This window comes from Taudactylus pleione, unplaced genomic scaffold, assembly GCF_031769625.1.
Source record: "Taudactylus pleione unplaced genomic scaffold, aTauple2 ptg000015l, whole genome shotgun sequence".
NCBI classification, from domain to species: domain Eukaryota; kingdom Metazoa; phylum Chordata; class Amphibia; order Anura; family Myobatrachidae; genus Taudactylus; species Taudactylus pleione.
The window spans coordinates 17,212,727-17,231,487 of NW_028284417.1; the positions used below are offsets into that span (position 1 = coordinate 17,212,727).

At 44.7% G+C, this 18,761-nt stretch overlaps 1 protein-coding gene across 1 annotated transcript in view; it reads left to right on the plus strand.

Annotated features, from left to right (window-relative positions):
- The window catches only part of LOC148542143 (cytochrome P450 3A9-like), a 68,397-nt gene that overhangs the window by 14,315 nt on the left and 35,321 nt on the right, over nucleotides 1-18,761 (plus strand). The window contains exons 5-7 of the mRNA XM_088471894.1: nucleotides 1,115-1,228; nucleotides 1,485-1,573; nucleotides 3,250-3,398. Coding sequence (XP_088328020.1) covers nucleotides 1,115-1,228; nucleotides 1,485-1,573; nucleotides 3,250-3,398 — 352 coding nt within the window. The remainder of the gene's footprint in view (nucleotides 1-1,114; nucleotides 1,229-1,484; nucleotides 1,574-3,249; nucleotides 3,399-18,761) is intronic.

Here is an 18,761-nt window from a genome sequence, read left to right on the forward strand (position 1 = left end):
AGCACAAAATTATATTTCTTATTGAATAATTACATGATAAATATATAATAATCATGTAATTTAAAATATTTGTCAATGTAAAATGGCTGCACCGATTTTCTGCATAAAGCTCAGCATAAGCCTCCAACGGACAAATACCACCATTTTTTATTGATGGCTGCAGCATTTCTTAACCTTGTTTCCACCCCCCTTCCCACCTGATACACCTAGGGTGAGGAATAACCCATCCCTTGTAACATGTACAAAGTACAAGTACACATTTCTCTATACCTATTTGGATAGCGGTCCATGCACTTGTTGCCTACCATAACACCAGATTAATTAGGAGTAATGTTTGCTGTGGAAAAGGGTCCTATACAGTGTTTCATAGTCTCACTTCCCGGAATTAGGAAACCTGTCTCTTTGCCTTCAGACAATACAGAAAATCGTAGGGAGAAAAAATTAAATATCACAATACATGTCATTGCAGGAATTTTACATGATTCCTGTCTTATTACTTATGTTTGTTTTAGACTTGAACTTAAAGGACCTCTGTTGCCACCTTTTGTGTATGCGGTAACCGGCTGGCAAGTACAGCAGCAGTGTGATTTTAGGTTTGTTCATGTGACAAGTTGAATTTTGTTACAAAGCAGGAGCCTCACAGAAGTTATTTATTTATTATTATTTATTAACAGTTTCTTATATAGCACAGCATATTCCGTTGCGCTTTACAATTGGAACATTAATAGAACAACACTGGGTAATAACAGACAGATATATAGGTAGGAAGGCCCTGCTCGCAAGCTTACAATCTATAACAGAGGTTCTCAAACTTGGTCCTCAGGACCCCACACAGGTCACATTTTCCAGGTCACCCAGCAGGTGCACAGGTGTATTCATTACTCACTGACACATTATAAAAGATCCACAGGTGAAGCTAATTATCACACTTGTGATTATGTAAGGAGACCTGGAAAACATGCACTGTTTGGGGTCCCGAGGATCGACTTTGAGAACCTGTGATCTATAAGATCAGGACAACCACATCTGAATGACTGTCTGTTTTTGTATTTTTTAAGCTCTGTTGGGCAGTTTCAATTATATTATGTCCTTTTTTTCCTTTTTACAATTGTAGACTTTTGGTCTCAAAGGGTCCTTGCGCTCTGCAATCACAATCGCTGAGGATGAGCAGTGGAAAAGGATTCGTACAGTACTGTCACCCACATTCACTAGCGGGAAACTGAAAGAGGTAATCACCATCTCTGCTTAGCACCAATTCAACCTCTGTCATATTCAAGACATAATAGGGTACAATACGATTGCATTTATAATGGCAGCTTTCTTTCATTAATAGATGTTTACAATATTTTAAAGTTCTACAATTTTAAATTGAATAAAGCCATTCCCTAAATTATAGAACATACTGAGGAGAATAGAAATAATATATTGATTACTTCTCAAATGAAATTTAACAAATTATTTTTGTTTTTTGTTTTTGTTTTTAGATGTTTCAGATAATGAAGGACTACTCAAATAAGCTGGTCAGGAACACACAAGTCTATGTTGATAATGATGAAACATGTGCCATGAAAGAGTGAGTCTGTTCTTAGAAATTGTCATGTAATGATACAAAGTTATGTGCAGTAATAGGATCCTCATACCTCTTATTACGAGGTTCATCTGGTACACCTTATATAATGGGTTTCTTCCGGCTCATGTGGTACATCTTACATAAACGGACAGATTCAATTGCGCAGTTTTTCTTGCATTACGGTAGGCAGATTCTGTGCACCTACGTAGGGTGTGAGAATAATCTATCTGCTGAAGTTAATGCGCGGAAGCCGACAGAACTTTCGGAGCTAATTGAATCAGCCCCTGAGGGTCTCCCCATGATCTTTTTGATTACATAAAGGGGTTGTCCATCTTTTAAATAATTGACTTGCACTTTGCCCACTGCATATTTTACTAAATATATAGTGTTACATGTCTATAGCGTTGCATCACAAAAGCAGCTCGGCTCTAAATCCAAGGTTATTCCCTGAACCAGGTATCTCCTTTACAGATTTTACAGTAGCGTGATAAACTGTTACTCAGATCAAACTGGGACCTAAATATATAATCCCTTGTCACTTACTAAACAAAATCACAAGATACAAATCATATGTCCTATATGAGTGTTTTGTAGTTTATGGGGCATTATATTGTGAACAACATTTATCAGTGTTTGCTGTGAGTTAACTTCCCAATCGAGTCACATTTGTGTTGTGCAATTAACCACATCTCCAAGCTTAATTCCAGTTTCAGATATGATGTTAAAATAGACAAACCGATATAAGACAAGCAATGCAGATAGCCACATTATACTGAAGAATCATTCAAAACATTTGGGGGCCAATTTATCACGCTAATTGGCCCCTTAAATCATGTGGATTCCAGCCTTTGTAAACTAAGTGAGCTCATCAAGGTCTGTTACCAGACTTCTATGTAGGATTAGACTGTCTAAGGGGGTGACATTCCATTTTCAGTGAGCAGTGTGTGTAGTGGGTGGTATAATGTGTGTGTTTGTGGAGGGGTGCATGTTATAGTGTACTGGGGGCACTGTAATGTGGCATAATATCAACAGGCGGGCACTTTAACTTTATATAATATGAACTGTGGCACTGTAATGTCATACAATATTAACTGGAGGCACTATAGAGTGGCATAAAAAGACCCAGAGCACTTTAATATGGCAGTATTGGAACTGGGGCAAATGTAATGTGGCATAATATGAACCTGAAGGCACTGTAATGTGGTACAATATGAACTGGAGGCACTATAGTGTGGCATAATAAGTACTGTGGACACTAAGATTTGGCATATGAACTGGGGACTCTACAATGTGGCATAATATGAATTGGTGACACTTCACATTGTACCATTATAGTTATTACAGTCACACTGTGTCATTGCTATCACGGTTACATTTTATTATTAGAGATTTTACGGTCACATTTTGCCATTACAGGTATTAGTCACACTGTATCATTGTTACATTGTATTATTATAGATCTTACTATCACATTGTGTCATTATAGGTATCAGTCACACTGTATCATTGTTATCACTGTTACATTGTATTATTATATAGATCTGCATCTAACTTTTACAAACACATCTTAAATACAGATTTTTAACTCCAGCATTGAAGCCTTATTGTAAATCTGGAGCTATATAAAAAATGGATAGTAATAATAAGTTAATTAAAATATTGTGTCTTTGATCTTTTAGCTTGTTGGGAGCTTACAGTCTGGATGTTGTCACCAGTTGCTCGTTCAGTGTGAACATCGACTCCTTAAATAACCCTAATGACCCTTTTGTTACACAAACCAGGAAGTTAGTAAAAGTCGGATTATTCAGTCCATTACTCATCTTTGTGGGTAAAGTATATTCATATATGTATATGTACGAGTTGAATAAATATACACAATGAGAGGTCTTTTTCTTTTGCTTTACCTACACTAATGTAACACAGTACAAGATAGTCTGACTGCAATGTCCTTAAATGTATTTCCTTAATTGCATGATTTACTTTAGAATTATTGTTTTGTAGGTTTTTATGTGTCTTCTGTAGATTTTTAATAAGCCTGCTTGTAGTGTTTACCATTCTGAAGGTTGCCTCTAACTCATACTCTTTTATGTACTCCCAAAGTCTTCCTCTCCATTTTAATCCATGTGTGACAGTACTTTCACAACACAATACTGTGGTGGAAGTTGCATAACAGCATTATTGGTGTGGTATGAAGTCATTGGTGATCGTGAGAACTCTATAATATGTCTCATAAGATATGTCAAAGAGCAGACAAAGGAGAAGCAGTAAAAGCCCTTTGTTCCCCATATGCGTCTAAGGGCTGTATTCAGTTAGCGCCGAAAACTGAAGTTTTTTTCGCCATTGGCCGTTTTTGCCAATTAGAGACAAAATCTGATGATTACACTGTCTTTGGCAAAATCGTCCGACTGATCGGCCGATATCGCGGCCGATATCTGCTGATTCTGTGGTCGATTTCGCCAACGACGGTGAAAAAACGGCCAATCTTCACTTAAAAAGTGGAGAAAACTTTTTTCTCCTGCCTAGGGGAAGTGAAAAAATGTGAAAAACCCCCATATTTTTTCCCGTAAGTTGCGTACTTTGGCAAAAAATGACCGCTGAAATTTCAGTCAAATTTTTTTGTCATGAAAGAAAAAAAAATTTTGACCGAAATTTCAGCGGTTGTTTTTTGCCAAATTATGCAACTTACGAAAAAAATTTTCACTAAAATATCATTAGTGGGGCTGTCCAAAGGGTTCAGAAAGAAATCCCCATAGTTTTACCCAAAAATAGGGGTTTTGCAAATTTTTCCCCATTTCTCAAAATGGAGAAAATTTTTCTCCATTTTTCAATGAAAAATCGGCGATAATATTGTCGGTAATTGAATCCGGCCCGAAGTCGTACCCGCATGAGTCCAGTTTGTGTTCATACAGAGTTGCGGTTGCAATTTCAGATGCGCATATGGAGAACTGTACTGAAAATGTTTTAGGTGTGCCTGGGCGGTGCATGGAGATGGTCCATCCTATGGGCATGTTCAGAGCCGGCCCTAGCCAATTTGGTGCCCTAGGCAAAATTTTTGGCTGGTGCCCCCTAGTAGATAATCCCACCACCAATCTTATGCCGGGTACATACTAGACAATATGACATCCATAATTGGATTGGGTGGGTTGTGGCAGGATTGCTGGCAACTAGGAGAAGGAGCAGAAAAAGTAGGAGCAGGGGCGTATACGGGGAGGGACAAATGAATCGTATGGAATGGGGTACCGGAAGGGATTAAGGTAGAGGCTAGTGGAGAACGGCTTGGTTAGAAGGGGGTAGTAGTGAACAGAAAGGTGTAGATCAGGCATGTCAAACTCAAAATCCCAACCGGGCCAAATATTCAAGGTCTAAGAGTGTGTGTGCGCCGCAAGAAAATAAAAAGCTGTGTTATTCCCCCTTCTATATCACTGTATGGTCCCCTCCTCCAGTCCAGCGGCAGCCGGAACTCATTGCATTTTCACTAGTATAGCTAAAGCAGGCCACAAAATATGCAATAGGAGCCGCATGTAGCCCACGAGTTTGACATGTCTGGTGTAGATGAAACAATGTTCTCTTACTGGAATACCTAATATAAATCTGTGAATATGTCCCCAAAATACAATACAAAGGATTAACAAAACAGCCACAGACAGGTGCACATACAGGTAACCACATGCCCGCACAGACAAGGACACCGGTACACCAGTGCCAGATTAAGGACCACATGGGCCTGGAGCTGAAATTTAGGAAGGGCCTATTGTGTGCTGCCGCAGGAGGTATAATCAGCAACACTACCTCCCCACACTATTATATCACTGCACTACTTCTCCACACTACATCTCTGCACTACCTTCCATTTACTCTATATACTATGTCACTACGCTACCTCCCCACACTATATCACTGCACTACATCCCTGTGCTATATCACTACGCACCCTCCCCACACTACATTCCTTCATATCACTGTACTACATCTCCACACTATCATTACCACCCTATGGGGTCTAGTTACTAAGCGGTGTTAGGAGACAGAGTGAAAAGTGATAAGGTGCCAGCCAATCAGCTCCCAACTGTCATTTTTCAAACACAGCCTGTGAGATGGCAGTTGGAAGCTGATTGGCTGGCACCTTATCACAGACTTATCACTTTTCACTCTGTCTCCTAACACTGCTTAGTAACTAGACCCCTATATCTCTGCACTACCTTCCATATACTCTATATACTATATCACTCCGCTACCTCCCCACACTATATCACTGCACTATCTCTCCACACTACATCTCTGTAATACCTTCCATATACTCTATATACTATATCACTACACTACCTCCCCACACTATATCACTGCACTACATTGCTGCCCAATATATCACTACGCAACCTCCCCACACTACATCCCTGCAGTAAATCACTCCACTACATCCCTATAATATATCACTATTCTACCTCCCTACACTGCTGTATATGACAATGCTACTTGACTCTTCATAACTGCACTATCTCTGCCTATCACTACACTACACCTCTATACTACATGACTACACTACCTCTCCATGCTACATAATCACTTCCTTACACTACATCTCTACACTACACTACATCACTGTACTAGATGACTACACTACCTCCACATACTGCATCACTAGTGTCTTCCACCACTACATCATCACAATACATAACTGCACTACTGCTCCCCATACTACATCACTATAATACCTCCTGACACTGCATCACTTAACATCAATACACTCACTGCCTTCCCATACTACATCACTATACTACCTCCCCACACTGCATTACATCACATTACAAAACTACACTCACTGTCTCCCCACACTACATCACTACACTGCCTCCCCACACTACAACCTCACACTAACACTCCCCACACATCACTATACTAATTCCCCACACTGCATCACTACACTCACTATCTCCTCACACAGCATCAGTACACTGCCTTTCACACTACTACATACCTTTATTACTGGACTAACCCTCCCCTATAACATTACAAAATATTGACATACCCTTTCACTGTTTCTCCGTGGCCATCTTAGCTCCTGTAGAATGAGGGCCGGGCGGATGCGGATACCGTTCACATGACCTGCCTAGCCATCCGCTGCGCTGCCCGATCGGAGAGCTCTGATCGCGGCAACGCGCTGTGCCTGGGGGAAAAATTCACGTGAGTAGCTGTGCCAGGCGGGCCCGACTCTGAGTAGGTGGGACTGGGTCTGGGAGCAGCGGCTAGCTAGCAGCAGGCGGAGGCGGCGGGGGGTGGAGGACAGACAGGCAGAGGCAGCTGCAGGCCCTGGAATGCCCCTAGCATGCAGAGTCGCCCCTAGGCATTTGCTTATAATGCCTATGCCTAGGACCGGCTCTGGGCGTGTTATGGGAGTGTGGCAGACTTGTCATTTAACCACTTGCCTGGTGTAGTCACATCAGATGCCACCACACCAGGCTGCTCTTTCCCGGACATGGTCACATCTGATGTGACCAATCAGTAAACGCCCAGTGGGTGGCTGCTGGAAGATAATCTGCCAGCAGCCGCCAATCTCACCTTTGGATGCTGGTCCTGCAGTATGTGCAGCCTTGTGGAATCCCACACCTAGCAGCTGCAAAGAAAAGCAGCCTCCAGTCAATCTAGTGCTTCCCCAGTGAAGCCTATTCTGTTCCACAATCGGCGTGACTACACGGAGGCTGCAGAGAGTAGCAGCCGCCAGGTCAGTGAAGTCTGTGATGTCCCCCAGTCAGCATGAGTACCCGGTGGCTGCAGACAGGAGCAGCCAATGGGTCAGTGACACCAAAGATGCTTTCAAAGTGAGTACTCGGCGACGGCAGAGAGTTGAAACCGCCGGGTCAGGGAAGCCAGGGTGAATACCCACCGGCTGCAAAGAGGAGCAGCCGCCGGGGAAAAATCAGAGCCCTGGCACCCAGCATCTGCACAGATCATTGATGCATATAGATTGCCTGATACATCAAGATAACAAGATATATTTTCTTTTACATTTTTATTTTTTATATGTTCTCGGTGGAACGAGAATACAATTCTTGGATACAAAGAGTTAATCAAGCCACACAAACAAATATATGTTAAAAATATATTTTTCTACTGCAGGGTCCATAGGGTATCCACAGGATACCTTGGGGTATAGGTGATGACGTCAGGCATCGGGCACCATAGAGTTAAAGCTTTCAGCCCCCCAGGATGCACTAGGGTCCCCCTCCTATACCCCGCCCCCGAGCCAAGGCATCTCAGTTTCGTTTGGTGCCCGGCCGGAGTTGGATGCACCTGTTAGAGGGGGGCTAAGAAGAGCCCCTGAAGTTTTCTTCAATGCAGCTGTGGCTGCACATCAGGAAGTACAGCATGGACAGTCAGTGCTGACGTCCATGCTATCTTCCCTACACCCCCGCCGGTACCAGAACGCCGGTACCGATCCGGGGATGCTGGCAAGCATCTGGGGTCACAGCTAGCGGTGACCCCAGATGTTTGGGACCATGGCCGGATCTAAGGGGGGCAGCAGGTAAGCAGCAGGGTCCCGCAGTGGGACCCTGCTGAAACAAGGTCCAGAGTCCCCAGGCAGGGGGCTCCCTGGGGACTGGCTGCAGCGTGGAGCCAGGTACCTAACCTGCGCTTCCACTACCCCCCTGGGACAGCGGACCGCGGCTGAGCGGTAGCGCTGCGGCGTCCCAGGGGTTAAATGCATGCCAGGGGATCGCGCCTCCCCCGCTGCACACAGCACTCTCTGCACTGTGCTGACTGGCCCTGTGGCAGCGCTCCTCCCCCAGGCCAGCCTCCTCTATGCTCCTCTGTGGCCATCTTTACAAGCGCATGGTGAACACTGCTGGAAGCTTGGAAGTGGTGGCATCGCGGTCTGGGTCCCCCGGCATACCTCTCCTCTGTCTGGTTCAGGTCTGTGTATGCAGCGCTCTGTCCTACCAGGCCTTGTGTCTGCGTAGTTGATTATCAGCGCTGTTAGTGCAGGAATTGATTTTCTTTGCATCGTATGTGACTTCTGCTAGCGCTGCTGCCTGTACTTTCATTTTCTACTGTCAGCCTTTTCACTGTCCCTGATCTTTTTCTGCTAAAGCCCTTGTGGTGCGGTGATTGCACGGTGGTCTCACACTATACTACGAGTATCAGTGAGAGGGGTCACATACTTACCATCATGTCTGAGAGTGACTTTCCTCTCCAGCTTTTGTGTACTACATGCAAGGTACCTATAGCGGAGAGGGGAAGGGTAGCGCGGAGGGGCTATGTCGGCAGTGTTATTTATTGGCGCGACCAATTACTGTCACGGCCCCGGTACAGGAGCCGCCCTGGGTTTGTTTCGCCAAAGCGCTTACAACCCTCGTGGGCCAGTTAGCTCTGCAGCCTGCGTTCCCACAGATGGGATTTTCCCAGCAGTCAGTGGTGTCGTCACCCATGCAGGGTTTTCCGAGACAATTGATGGTACCACACAGTCTTCCTGTTTCCCCTCCCCAGGTCTCTCAGGAGCCTGCGTGGGTTAATTCTCTGACAAGTTCTGTACAGCACTTGTCGGACATGTTACAAGGGGAGTCTGTGTTGAGGCCACATAAGCGGCCCATGGCGTCTCTGTCCGTTCCTTATGAGGATGACGACGTGACGTCTGATGATGGGGAGATTCTGGATCTTTCTGACCAGGAACCTCTCCGTACTAAAGAATCGGACGCTAGGTCCAAGGTTTATATTCCTGGACTTATTCGGGCGGTCCGCACAGCTTTAGTGATTGAGGATGAAGATCCTCCGGTGTCCAAGTCTAAATATGCCTTTTTTAAGGATATTAAGGGTGACGCCACTGTGTTTCCTCTTTCGGGTCAGTTAGTGGACCATTTAGAGGAGGTGTGGAAACATCCTGGCAAACGGTATCAGCCTCAGAGACGCTGGGGGGGGGCAGCTAGGCCGGCTATGGCCATTTGTTGGGTAGCCAGAGCTATGGAGTGCTGGGCTGATACTTTGGAGGCGTCTTTTGATTCCGACTGTTCGGCTGAACAGACTGAGTTGATAGGCAATCTCCGGGATTCGGCCACTTATATCAATGAAGCGGCCTTGGATATCAGTACCCTGACGTCCCGGATTTCTTCGGCAGCTGTAGCTGCTCGTCGCACCTTATGGTTGCGATCTTGGAAGGCGGACGCTGATTCCAAAAGGGCTTGGAAGCTTTGCCTTTTAATGGAGAAGTCCTATTTGGTCTGGACCTGGACAAAAATGTAGCCACGCTGGCGGCAGCCAAATCTGCATGTCTACCGTCTGCTGCAGTTCCTTCCAGTTCAGGTACGTCGTCCTTTCGGCCTTATAGGGCCCAGGGTAGGCCTAAAGCACAGCCCTTTCCCCGACAGGCTGGCCCCCAAAAATCGGCCAAGCCCCGGAAGCAGGCCTGGAGTACCAGACGTCCGGCCCCTAAGCCAGATGACAAGCCTGTGGCCTGACGGTCCGGGCCTCCCTTTGGGGGATCCAAAAAGTGGGAGGCCACCTGCTGCAGTTCGCCCAGTGTTGGTCGGTTACCACGACAGACACTTAGGTTCTCGAGGTGGATTCTCACGGGTACGCCCTATCCTTTCGGCACAGGCCCCCGTCTCCATTCTTCACCACGGGTCTTCCATCAGACCGGAACAAAGCCTTGGAACTGCGGAAGGTTTTGCACACTATGCTCCAGGCTGGCGTTATAGTGCCTGTTCCATTCTCCCAGAAGGGCCAGGGTTTCTATTCCAATCTGTTTTTGGTGCAGAAACCCAATGGGTCGTATTGTCCAATCCTCAATCTCAAAGCACTCAACAAGTCTTTGCGGGTGCCGAAGTTTCGGATGGAGACCGTGCGGTCCATCATTCTGGCGATGGAACCTGGGGATTACATGGTGTCGTTGGACATACAGGACGCTTACCTGCATGTCCCTATTCTTTTACGCCATCAACAGTTCCTCAGGTTTGCAATCCGCAGCGACCACTTTCAGTTCCGGGCGTTACCCTTTGGGCTGGCGACAGCACCACGTGCTTTCACCAAGGTGATGGCGGTCATGGCGGCTTCCCTGCGGCTGCAGGGAGTCCGCATGTTACCGTACTTGGACGACCTTCTGTTGGTGGCAGGATCTCCAGAGCTCCTTCTACACCACTTGGACCTGACCATAGCGGATTCTGCACCTCGGAGCCTTATTGGACTCCGGCCAGCAAAGGATCTTTTTGACGGGGGAAAAGATCTCTGCCTTGCAGTTGAGGGTGCGCAGTTGTCTCCAGAATCGCTGGGTGTCTCTGCACTCGGCGATGAGGTTCTTGGGCTCCATGGTGTTGGTATTCGACATGGTGGAATATGCCCAGTTTCACTCAAGACCTCTGCAGTACTTGATCCTGTCCAAATGGAATGGACTGCCTCAGAGTCTACGGTCCCAGACGATGGTACTCATGCCGGAGGTTCGCCTGTCCCTAGCCTGGTGGTTGCAGACGACCCATCTCAACAAGGGTCGTCCGTTCTGGGTGGCGAATTGGGTCCTATTGACAACGGACGCCAGTCTTCGGGGCTGGGGAGCAGTCACGGGTCCACACTTGTTCCAGGGCAGGTGGACTCGGGCGGAAACAGAGCTTCCAATAAACATTTTGGAGCTCTGCGCGGTGTTCAATGCTCTCCAGCAGGCACATCAGGTTCTCCAAGGTCACCCAGTGCAGGTCCAGTCGGACAACGCTACCACCGTGGCCTACATAAATCGGCAGGGAGGAACCCGAAGTCGGGCGGCTCTCGTAGAGATGTCCCGAATCCTGGTTTGGGCGGAGCGCAATCTCCTGGCCATATCAGCAGTATTCATCCCGGGAGTTCTAAACTGGGAGGCAGACTTTCTCAGTCGCCAGGACGTTCATCTGGGGAAATGGTCTCTGCACCAGGACGTCTTTCAACTGCTGGTGGACAGGTGGGGTCTTCCAGAGATCGACCTCATGTCGTCACGGCACAGCAACAAGTTGCCGGTGTACGGGTCTCGCACAAGAGACGAAAAGGCGTCTCTGGTGGATGCTCTGTCCGTCCGGTGGACGTTCCGGTTTGCTTATCTGTTTCCTCCGTTTTCCCTTCTTCCTCGGGTAATCCGGAAATTCAAACAGGAAGGAGGGACGCTCCTGTTGATTGCTCCCGCGTGGCCCCGGAGGCATTGGTTCTCAGACCTCTAGGGACTGTCCGTGGACATTACTCTGCGGTTGCCGTTGCGCCCGGACCTCCTGTCACAGGGTCCTTGTCTTCACCCGGACCTGACTCGGCTGTCTTTGACGGCGTGGCTGTTGAGACGGCAATGTTAAGGTCCAGGGGGTTTTCCAGCTCTGTAGTACAAACTATGCTAAGAGCACGGAAACAGTGTTCTGCGAGGATATACCATCGTGTGTGTCATACATTCTTCTGGTGGTGTCGACCGAGAGGTTATGCTCCCTCGGGAATTCCGTCTGTCTAGAGTGTTAGCCTTCCTACAGGCGGGACTGGACCATGGGCTTCGCCTTGTGTCTCTGAAGGTGCATGTGTCTGCCCTGTCTGTCTGGTTCCATCGTAGGATTGCTGCAATCCCTGATGTGCGCACCTTTATGCAAGGTGTTCTCCGAATTCAGCCACCTTTTGTTCCACCGGTGGCGCCTTGGGATTTAGCTGTGGTCCTGAGGGCTCTCCAGGGACCGCCGTTTGAACCACTGGGCTCAGTGGATCTTAAATGGCTGACATCTAAAACAATTTTCCTTCTGGCCATTGCTTCGGCCAGACGTGTTTCTGACTTGGGGGCTCTCCTGTAGACCCCCTTTTCTGATTTTTCATAGGAACAGGGCGGTGCTGCGCACTCGTCCTGGTTTCCTTCCCAAAGTTGTTTCGAGTTTCCACATCAACGAGGAAATTGTTGTGCCGGCTTTTAACTCACCTGACCTTTCCGTGGGTGAGGCCACTTTGGATGTTGTGCGGGCCTTAAGGATTTATGTTGACCACACTTCTTCGTTTAGGAAGTCGGACGCCTTGTTTGTCCTCTATGGCTTCCGTAAAAAGGGGTGGCCTGCTTCAAAGCAGACTTTGGCAGGCTGGATTTGTATGGCCATTTCAGAAGCTTATCTTCATGAAGGCCTTCCGTTTTTTTCCTCTGTGAGGGCTCATTCCACTAGGTCTGTGGGTCCTTCGTGGGCAGCTCGATGTGGTGCCTCTGCAGTCCAGATCTGCAAGGCTGCTACGTGATCCTCTGTCCATACCTTTGTGAGGTATTACGCGTTTGACATCTTTGCCTCCCAGGATGCTTCCTTCGGGCGGCAGATTCTCTTTTCAGCACAGGAGCGTCCCCACCCTTGAAGGAAACTGCTTTGGGACATCCCCAAGGTATCCTGTGGATACCCTATGGACCCTGCAGTAGAAAATAAGAGATATGGTAAGAACTTACCTCTCTATTTCTACGAAGTCCATAGGGTTCCACAGGACTCCCGCCCTGTCGCACCTGTGCTGCAGATGGGCTTTACTCTGGTCACCGTTTTTTCTGTCTCCCTTTGGTGAGAATGTGATTATTGTGTGTGTCCACATCTTTTTTCTCTCTCTTCCTTCTCCTTCTCCGGCCTATGGCTTGGTACGTAACTGAGATGCCTTGGCTTGGGGGCAGGGTATAGGAGGGGGACCCTAGTGCATCCTGGGAGGCTGAAAACTGAACTGTATGGTGCCCGATGCCTGACGTCATCACCTATACCCCAAGGGATCCTGTGGAACCCTATGGGCTTTGTAGAAATAGAGATAACAAAGGTAAGTTATTACCATATCTCTTATTATTACAAAGTAAAAGGAAGAATACTTAACTTTCTTGTCAGATCTACTTAAAACATAACTGGCTTCTTTCCCAGGAGCCCCCTCCAACACCTTGAAGCTGGGATTTTGTTACATCGAGCAATAGGCTAACTGTATACTGACAGGTTACATCTTATATAGGAAGGAAATCCCATGCATAAGCAGTTTAACAAGTATAAAGGTCGTTTGGAAATATTAAGTAAAAGAAAGAGGAAAAAATAGACTGTAGGGGGCACCGTTGCCTCAATTATGAATGTTGGACATCTAAGTATTTATGAGGGGTGTTTATAGTGAATGTGCTCAGGTAGACACTGTTGACTCAGGGTTAGTAATCTCTGGTAACAATGAGACACTATTGAGTTAGGATTAAACAGTGAATTTTGTCCTGTCCTTGGGTTGTTTCTGTCGAGAACACCTTGTGCAATGTATATACAGTCAGGTCCATAAATATTGGGACATCGACAGAATTTTCATATTTGGCCTCTATTCACCACCACAATGGCTTTGAAATGAAACAAACAAGATGTACTTTAACTGCAGACTTTCAGATTTCATTTGAGGGTAATTACATCCAAATCAGGTGAACGGTGTAGGAATTACAACGGTTTCTATATATGCCTCCCACTTTTTAAGGGGCCAAAAGTAATTGGACGATCAACTCAAAAGCTATTTTATGGACAGGTGTGGGCTATTCCCTCGTTATTTCATTATCAATTAAGCAGGCAAAAGGTCTGGAGTTGATTCTAGGTGTGACATTTGCATTTGGAATCAGTTGCTGTCGACTCTCAATATGAGATCCAAAGAGCTGTCACTATCAGTGAAGCAAGCCATCATTAGGCTGAAAAATCAAAACAAACCCATCAGAGAGATAGCAAAAACATTAGGTGTGGCCAAATCAACTGTTTGGAACATTCTTAAAAAGAAAGAACGCATCGGAGAGCTCAGCAACACCAAAAGACCCGGAAGACCATGGAAAACAACTGTGGTGGATGACAGAAGAATTATTTCCCTGGTGAAGTAAAACCCCTTCACAACAGTTGGCCAAATCAAGAACACTCTCCAGGAGGTAGGCGAATATGTGTCAAAGTCAACAATCAAGAGAAGACTTCACAAGAGTGAATATAGAGGGCTCACCACAAGATGTAAACCATTGGTGAGCCACAAAAACAGAAAGACCAGATTAGAGTTTGCCAAACAACATCTAAAAAAGCCATTACAATTCTGGAACAACAGATGAGACAAAGATCAATTTGTACCAGAGTGATGGGAAGAGAAGAGTATGGAGAAGGAAAGGAACTGCTCATGATCCAAAACTTGGTGGTGGTAGTGTCATGGCGTGGGCATGTATGGCTGCCAATGGAACTGGTTCCCTTGTATTTATTGATGATGTGACTGCTGACAAAAGCAGCAGCATGAATTCTGAAGTGTTTCGGGCAATATTATATGCTCATATTCAGTCAAATGCTTCAGAACTCATTTGAAGGCGCTTCACAGTGCAGATGGACAATGACCCGAAGCATACTGCAAAAGCAACCAAAGAGTTTTTTAAGGCTAAAAAGTGGAATGGCCAAGTCAATCCCCTGACCTGAATCCGATTGAGCATGCATTTCACTTGATGAAGACAAAACTGAAGGGAAAATGCCCCAAGAACAAGCAGGAACTGAAGACATTTGCAGTAGAGGCCTGGCAGAGCATCACCAGGGATGAAACCCAGCGTCTGGTGATGTCTATGCGTTCCAGACTTCAGGCTGTGATTGCCTGCAAAGGTTTTGCAACAATGTATTAAAAAGTGAAAGTTAGATTTAGGATTGTTTAGTTTGTCCCATTACTTTTGGCCCCTTAAAAACTGGGAGGCACATATAGAAACTGTTGTAATTCCTACACCGTTCACCTGATTTGGATGTAATAACCCTCAAATTAAATCTGAAAGTCTGCAGTTAAAGCACATCTTGTTTGTTTAATTTCAAAGCCATTGTGGTGGTGAATAGAGGCCAAAATATGAAAATTCTGTCAATGTCCCAATATTTATGGACCTGACTGTACATATAGATTTCAACAAAACTATGCCTTCTAATGTCTTGACCTTTATCTGATGTCTTATACATTTATAAAATCACACATCAATATGGTTTTCAGCAACCATTTTGTACTCCTATCACCTTATATTTTAAATGTTTGATACGTTTTAAAAATTGTTCTTGACCTAATTCAATCATAAAAAAACAGTCAATTTCTGAGTGTTTTTTTTTAAAAAATATTAGCCAGTTAAGTGGTTAAAGATGTTGCGTATACAGATGAACATCCATTTGCATACAATATTAGACCATATTCTGACAGAGAACCTGCATCATCCATAGGGCTGGTGCACGTTTTGATGGTGCATCTTAAAAAGCACCAATCTGTATCCTGTGTCTATGGATGCTGGCTTTGGCCGTCTCAGCCCTTGCACATTCGTATGCACAGATTTACACCAGGGATGGACTTTGTAGCAGCATTTGCATAAAGACACAGACATGGACATGGCTCTCTATGTTTAGTATGTGGTTCTTTTGATAATATTATCTACAGGAAATTATTATTTACAGGGAAAACCACTACATAATGAACAATGTAATGAAATCACAACACTTATACAACAATATTTATTAATGCACAATTAATTAAGAATGTTAATTATTTGTGATGATATGGTTAGAGAAACTGTGTAGTAGAATGCCCGCACTATAGGGTAAATGTAATGGCTCCGGAGTTGCAGGCACCTACAAGTTTTCGGCGATTTAGCCACTAGAGTTAAAGCGGCAATAATTTAAAAGTCAATAGTTGTACGTAAGCAAATATACCGGTTTCCAGGCAAATTTTTTCCACCTAGTATCTGAGCACATGTGCCCAATTTACATCCAATTTAATTCCATCTCTGAACAGTCCTAACGTGTGTATGCTGAAACACGTTAGGTTAATTCTGCCCTGATTCCCTTACTATTATGTATATGGGGTATATTTATTTTTTAGAAGTGGAGATGTTGCTCATAGCAACCAATCAGATTCTACTTAACATTTAACTAGCACCTTGTAGAAGATAATAGCTAGAATCTGATTGATTGCTATGGGCAACATTTTCACTTCTAAAAACTCTTACTTTAGTAAATATACCCATGTGACTTTACTGGATGTATAAAGATATTACTGCTTTTACACATTTTTTCTGTTTATCATATACTTAAAGCGCCTGACCAGCTATTGATTTTTACTTTTTTTCCATTTTATACGTTGCCGTTTATATTTTGTCACAAAACCACCCATTGGCACTAATTGAATCAGTCTACTTCAGTGCAATATATAAATAAATATGATGTTCAGTAGTTTGATCTATAGAAATTTTAAGCAAATAGGGCTACTCAGATGAACAATGTTCACACAAGTGATCCGATGGCTGTGTACTCAGACGCAGCAGCGGATCACACAAGACGCCTCCTGCGGCATTAGCATATAATTGCACAGCTGTGTACAAAATTGCACAGGCTGTGCAATAACGTACAATTCTGAATCAGGCCCTATGTCAAAAGACGCTAAAGTGATCGCAGCAGCGCTTTAATGATTTAAATATTTATTAACATAGATTTATATAACTGTAAAATAACCTTGTAAAATGATACATATTTGATAATATCATATTACAGGCATATGCTTTCAATTATTCATTTCATAAAATGAGTATAATTAATTTCTGATTCTAACCCAGACAACACAAAACAAATGATCATACAATTTAAAAGAGTTCTGGGTGCTTGTTCAACTGACAATATTTATATGATGACAGCAAATCTTGGAGTATTCATAACACTCTGTTATGCATATAGAACAGGGGTTCCCAATTGCGGTTCTCAAGGCACACTAACAGTTCAGGTTTCAAGGATAGCCATACTTGAGCACAGGTGTATTAATTAGTACCTCAGTTATTTTGATTTAACCATCTGTGCTCAAGCATGGTTATCACTGAAACCTGGACTGTTAGGGGTAAGTTTACTAAAGTGAGAGTTTTTAGAAGTGGAGATGTTGCTCATAGCAACCAATCAGATTCTAGCTTCTAGAAGATGCTAGATAAATGTTAAGTAGAATCTGTTTGGTTGCTATGGGCAACATCTCCACTTCTAAAAACTCTCACTTTAGTAAATATACCCCTTAGTGTGCCTTGAGGACCGAGGTTTTGAAACACTGATATAGAATATGTTTTAAAAATTTGGAACCATCCTGCATGATTCTCTGTCCTTACATCTGCATAAAAATTATATTTTCCTTCTGTGTTTGTCTAATATAAATGTTCAGGGTTGGTTGTTTTCTTGTTACTTTACATGTATCAGTAATTACTAGTAAGTTTGCTTGCAGTGTCCACTATTTAGCATATTCTGATTTAGACTTTCTTTATTTAATCCAAGAGCTATCCTTTCAATCTTACTGTGGTGTGATTATTCTTATCACAATACATTATTATGGGGCCATGAACTAATGTCAAGGAATTTGCTTGACATCATTGCGGTGGGGCATAATGTTATTGGGGGCATGCCCATGGTCAAGACCAAATATGTCTGAGAGCGGAGCAAAAGTAACAGACTCAAACCTACTGAGTTATACCCCTTTCACACCGAGCCTCTGAACTGGGATATTGCCAGGGCAATCCGGGTCCTGGCTTGTTGTGAAAGGGTCAACTCTGGTTGTGTGTCCCGAATAAGCTGCACTCTGAAACGGGAGACCCAACTTATTTAACACAGGTAAAGTTTAAAAACAGCTAATTGGTTGTGGATGCAGGGGCATGCCTCAAGGGAGTGACCTGCAGTGCAGACACAGGTTTAGTGTAAAGGGGATGACCAGGGTCCAGCGTGCAGTGGAAAGGGATTTGAGCTGCTGTGATATGGCTTGAAACCATGAACATTGACCTGGTTCAAACCCACGGTTTTGGTCTGAAAGTGGTATTAGCCGCAGTAGATGGATAGAATAAAACTGTGTTGCAGAGGAGGATTCCAACTTCCTGATATATTATGCGACCCATCTAAACAGAGTGTTGGACTGGACCAGGAGTCGAGAGGTAAAGCAATGTGTTGAATTGGATGGTATCTGTGCGCAGCAATATCCTGAGATTTTCCCCTGGCTCCCTGCCCTGCTGAAGCTTCCTCATTCCCACCCGACCATCAACCCGACCCTTTTGGTTTGGAGGACTTTACGTCGCATACCTGACATATCCTCAGTATTTGGTCCCTTAACTTCATTTCTATCCAACACTGAATTCTCTCTTGGTATGACTCTTTCACACTTCTCTGGTTGGGCGGTTGAGGGGCACTTTAGGGTTGGTCAGCTGGTGACCTCCAGGGGTGTGAAGCAGTTCTCTGATATTAAGACTAATTGGGATATC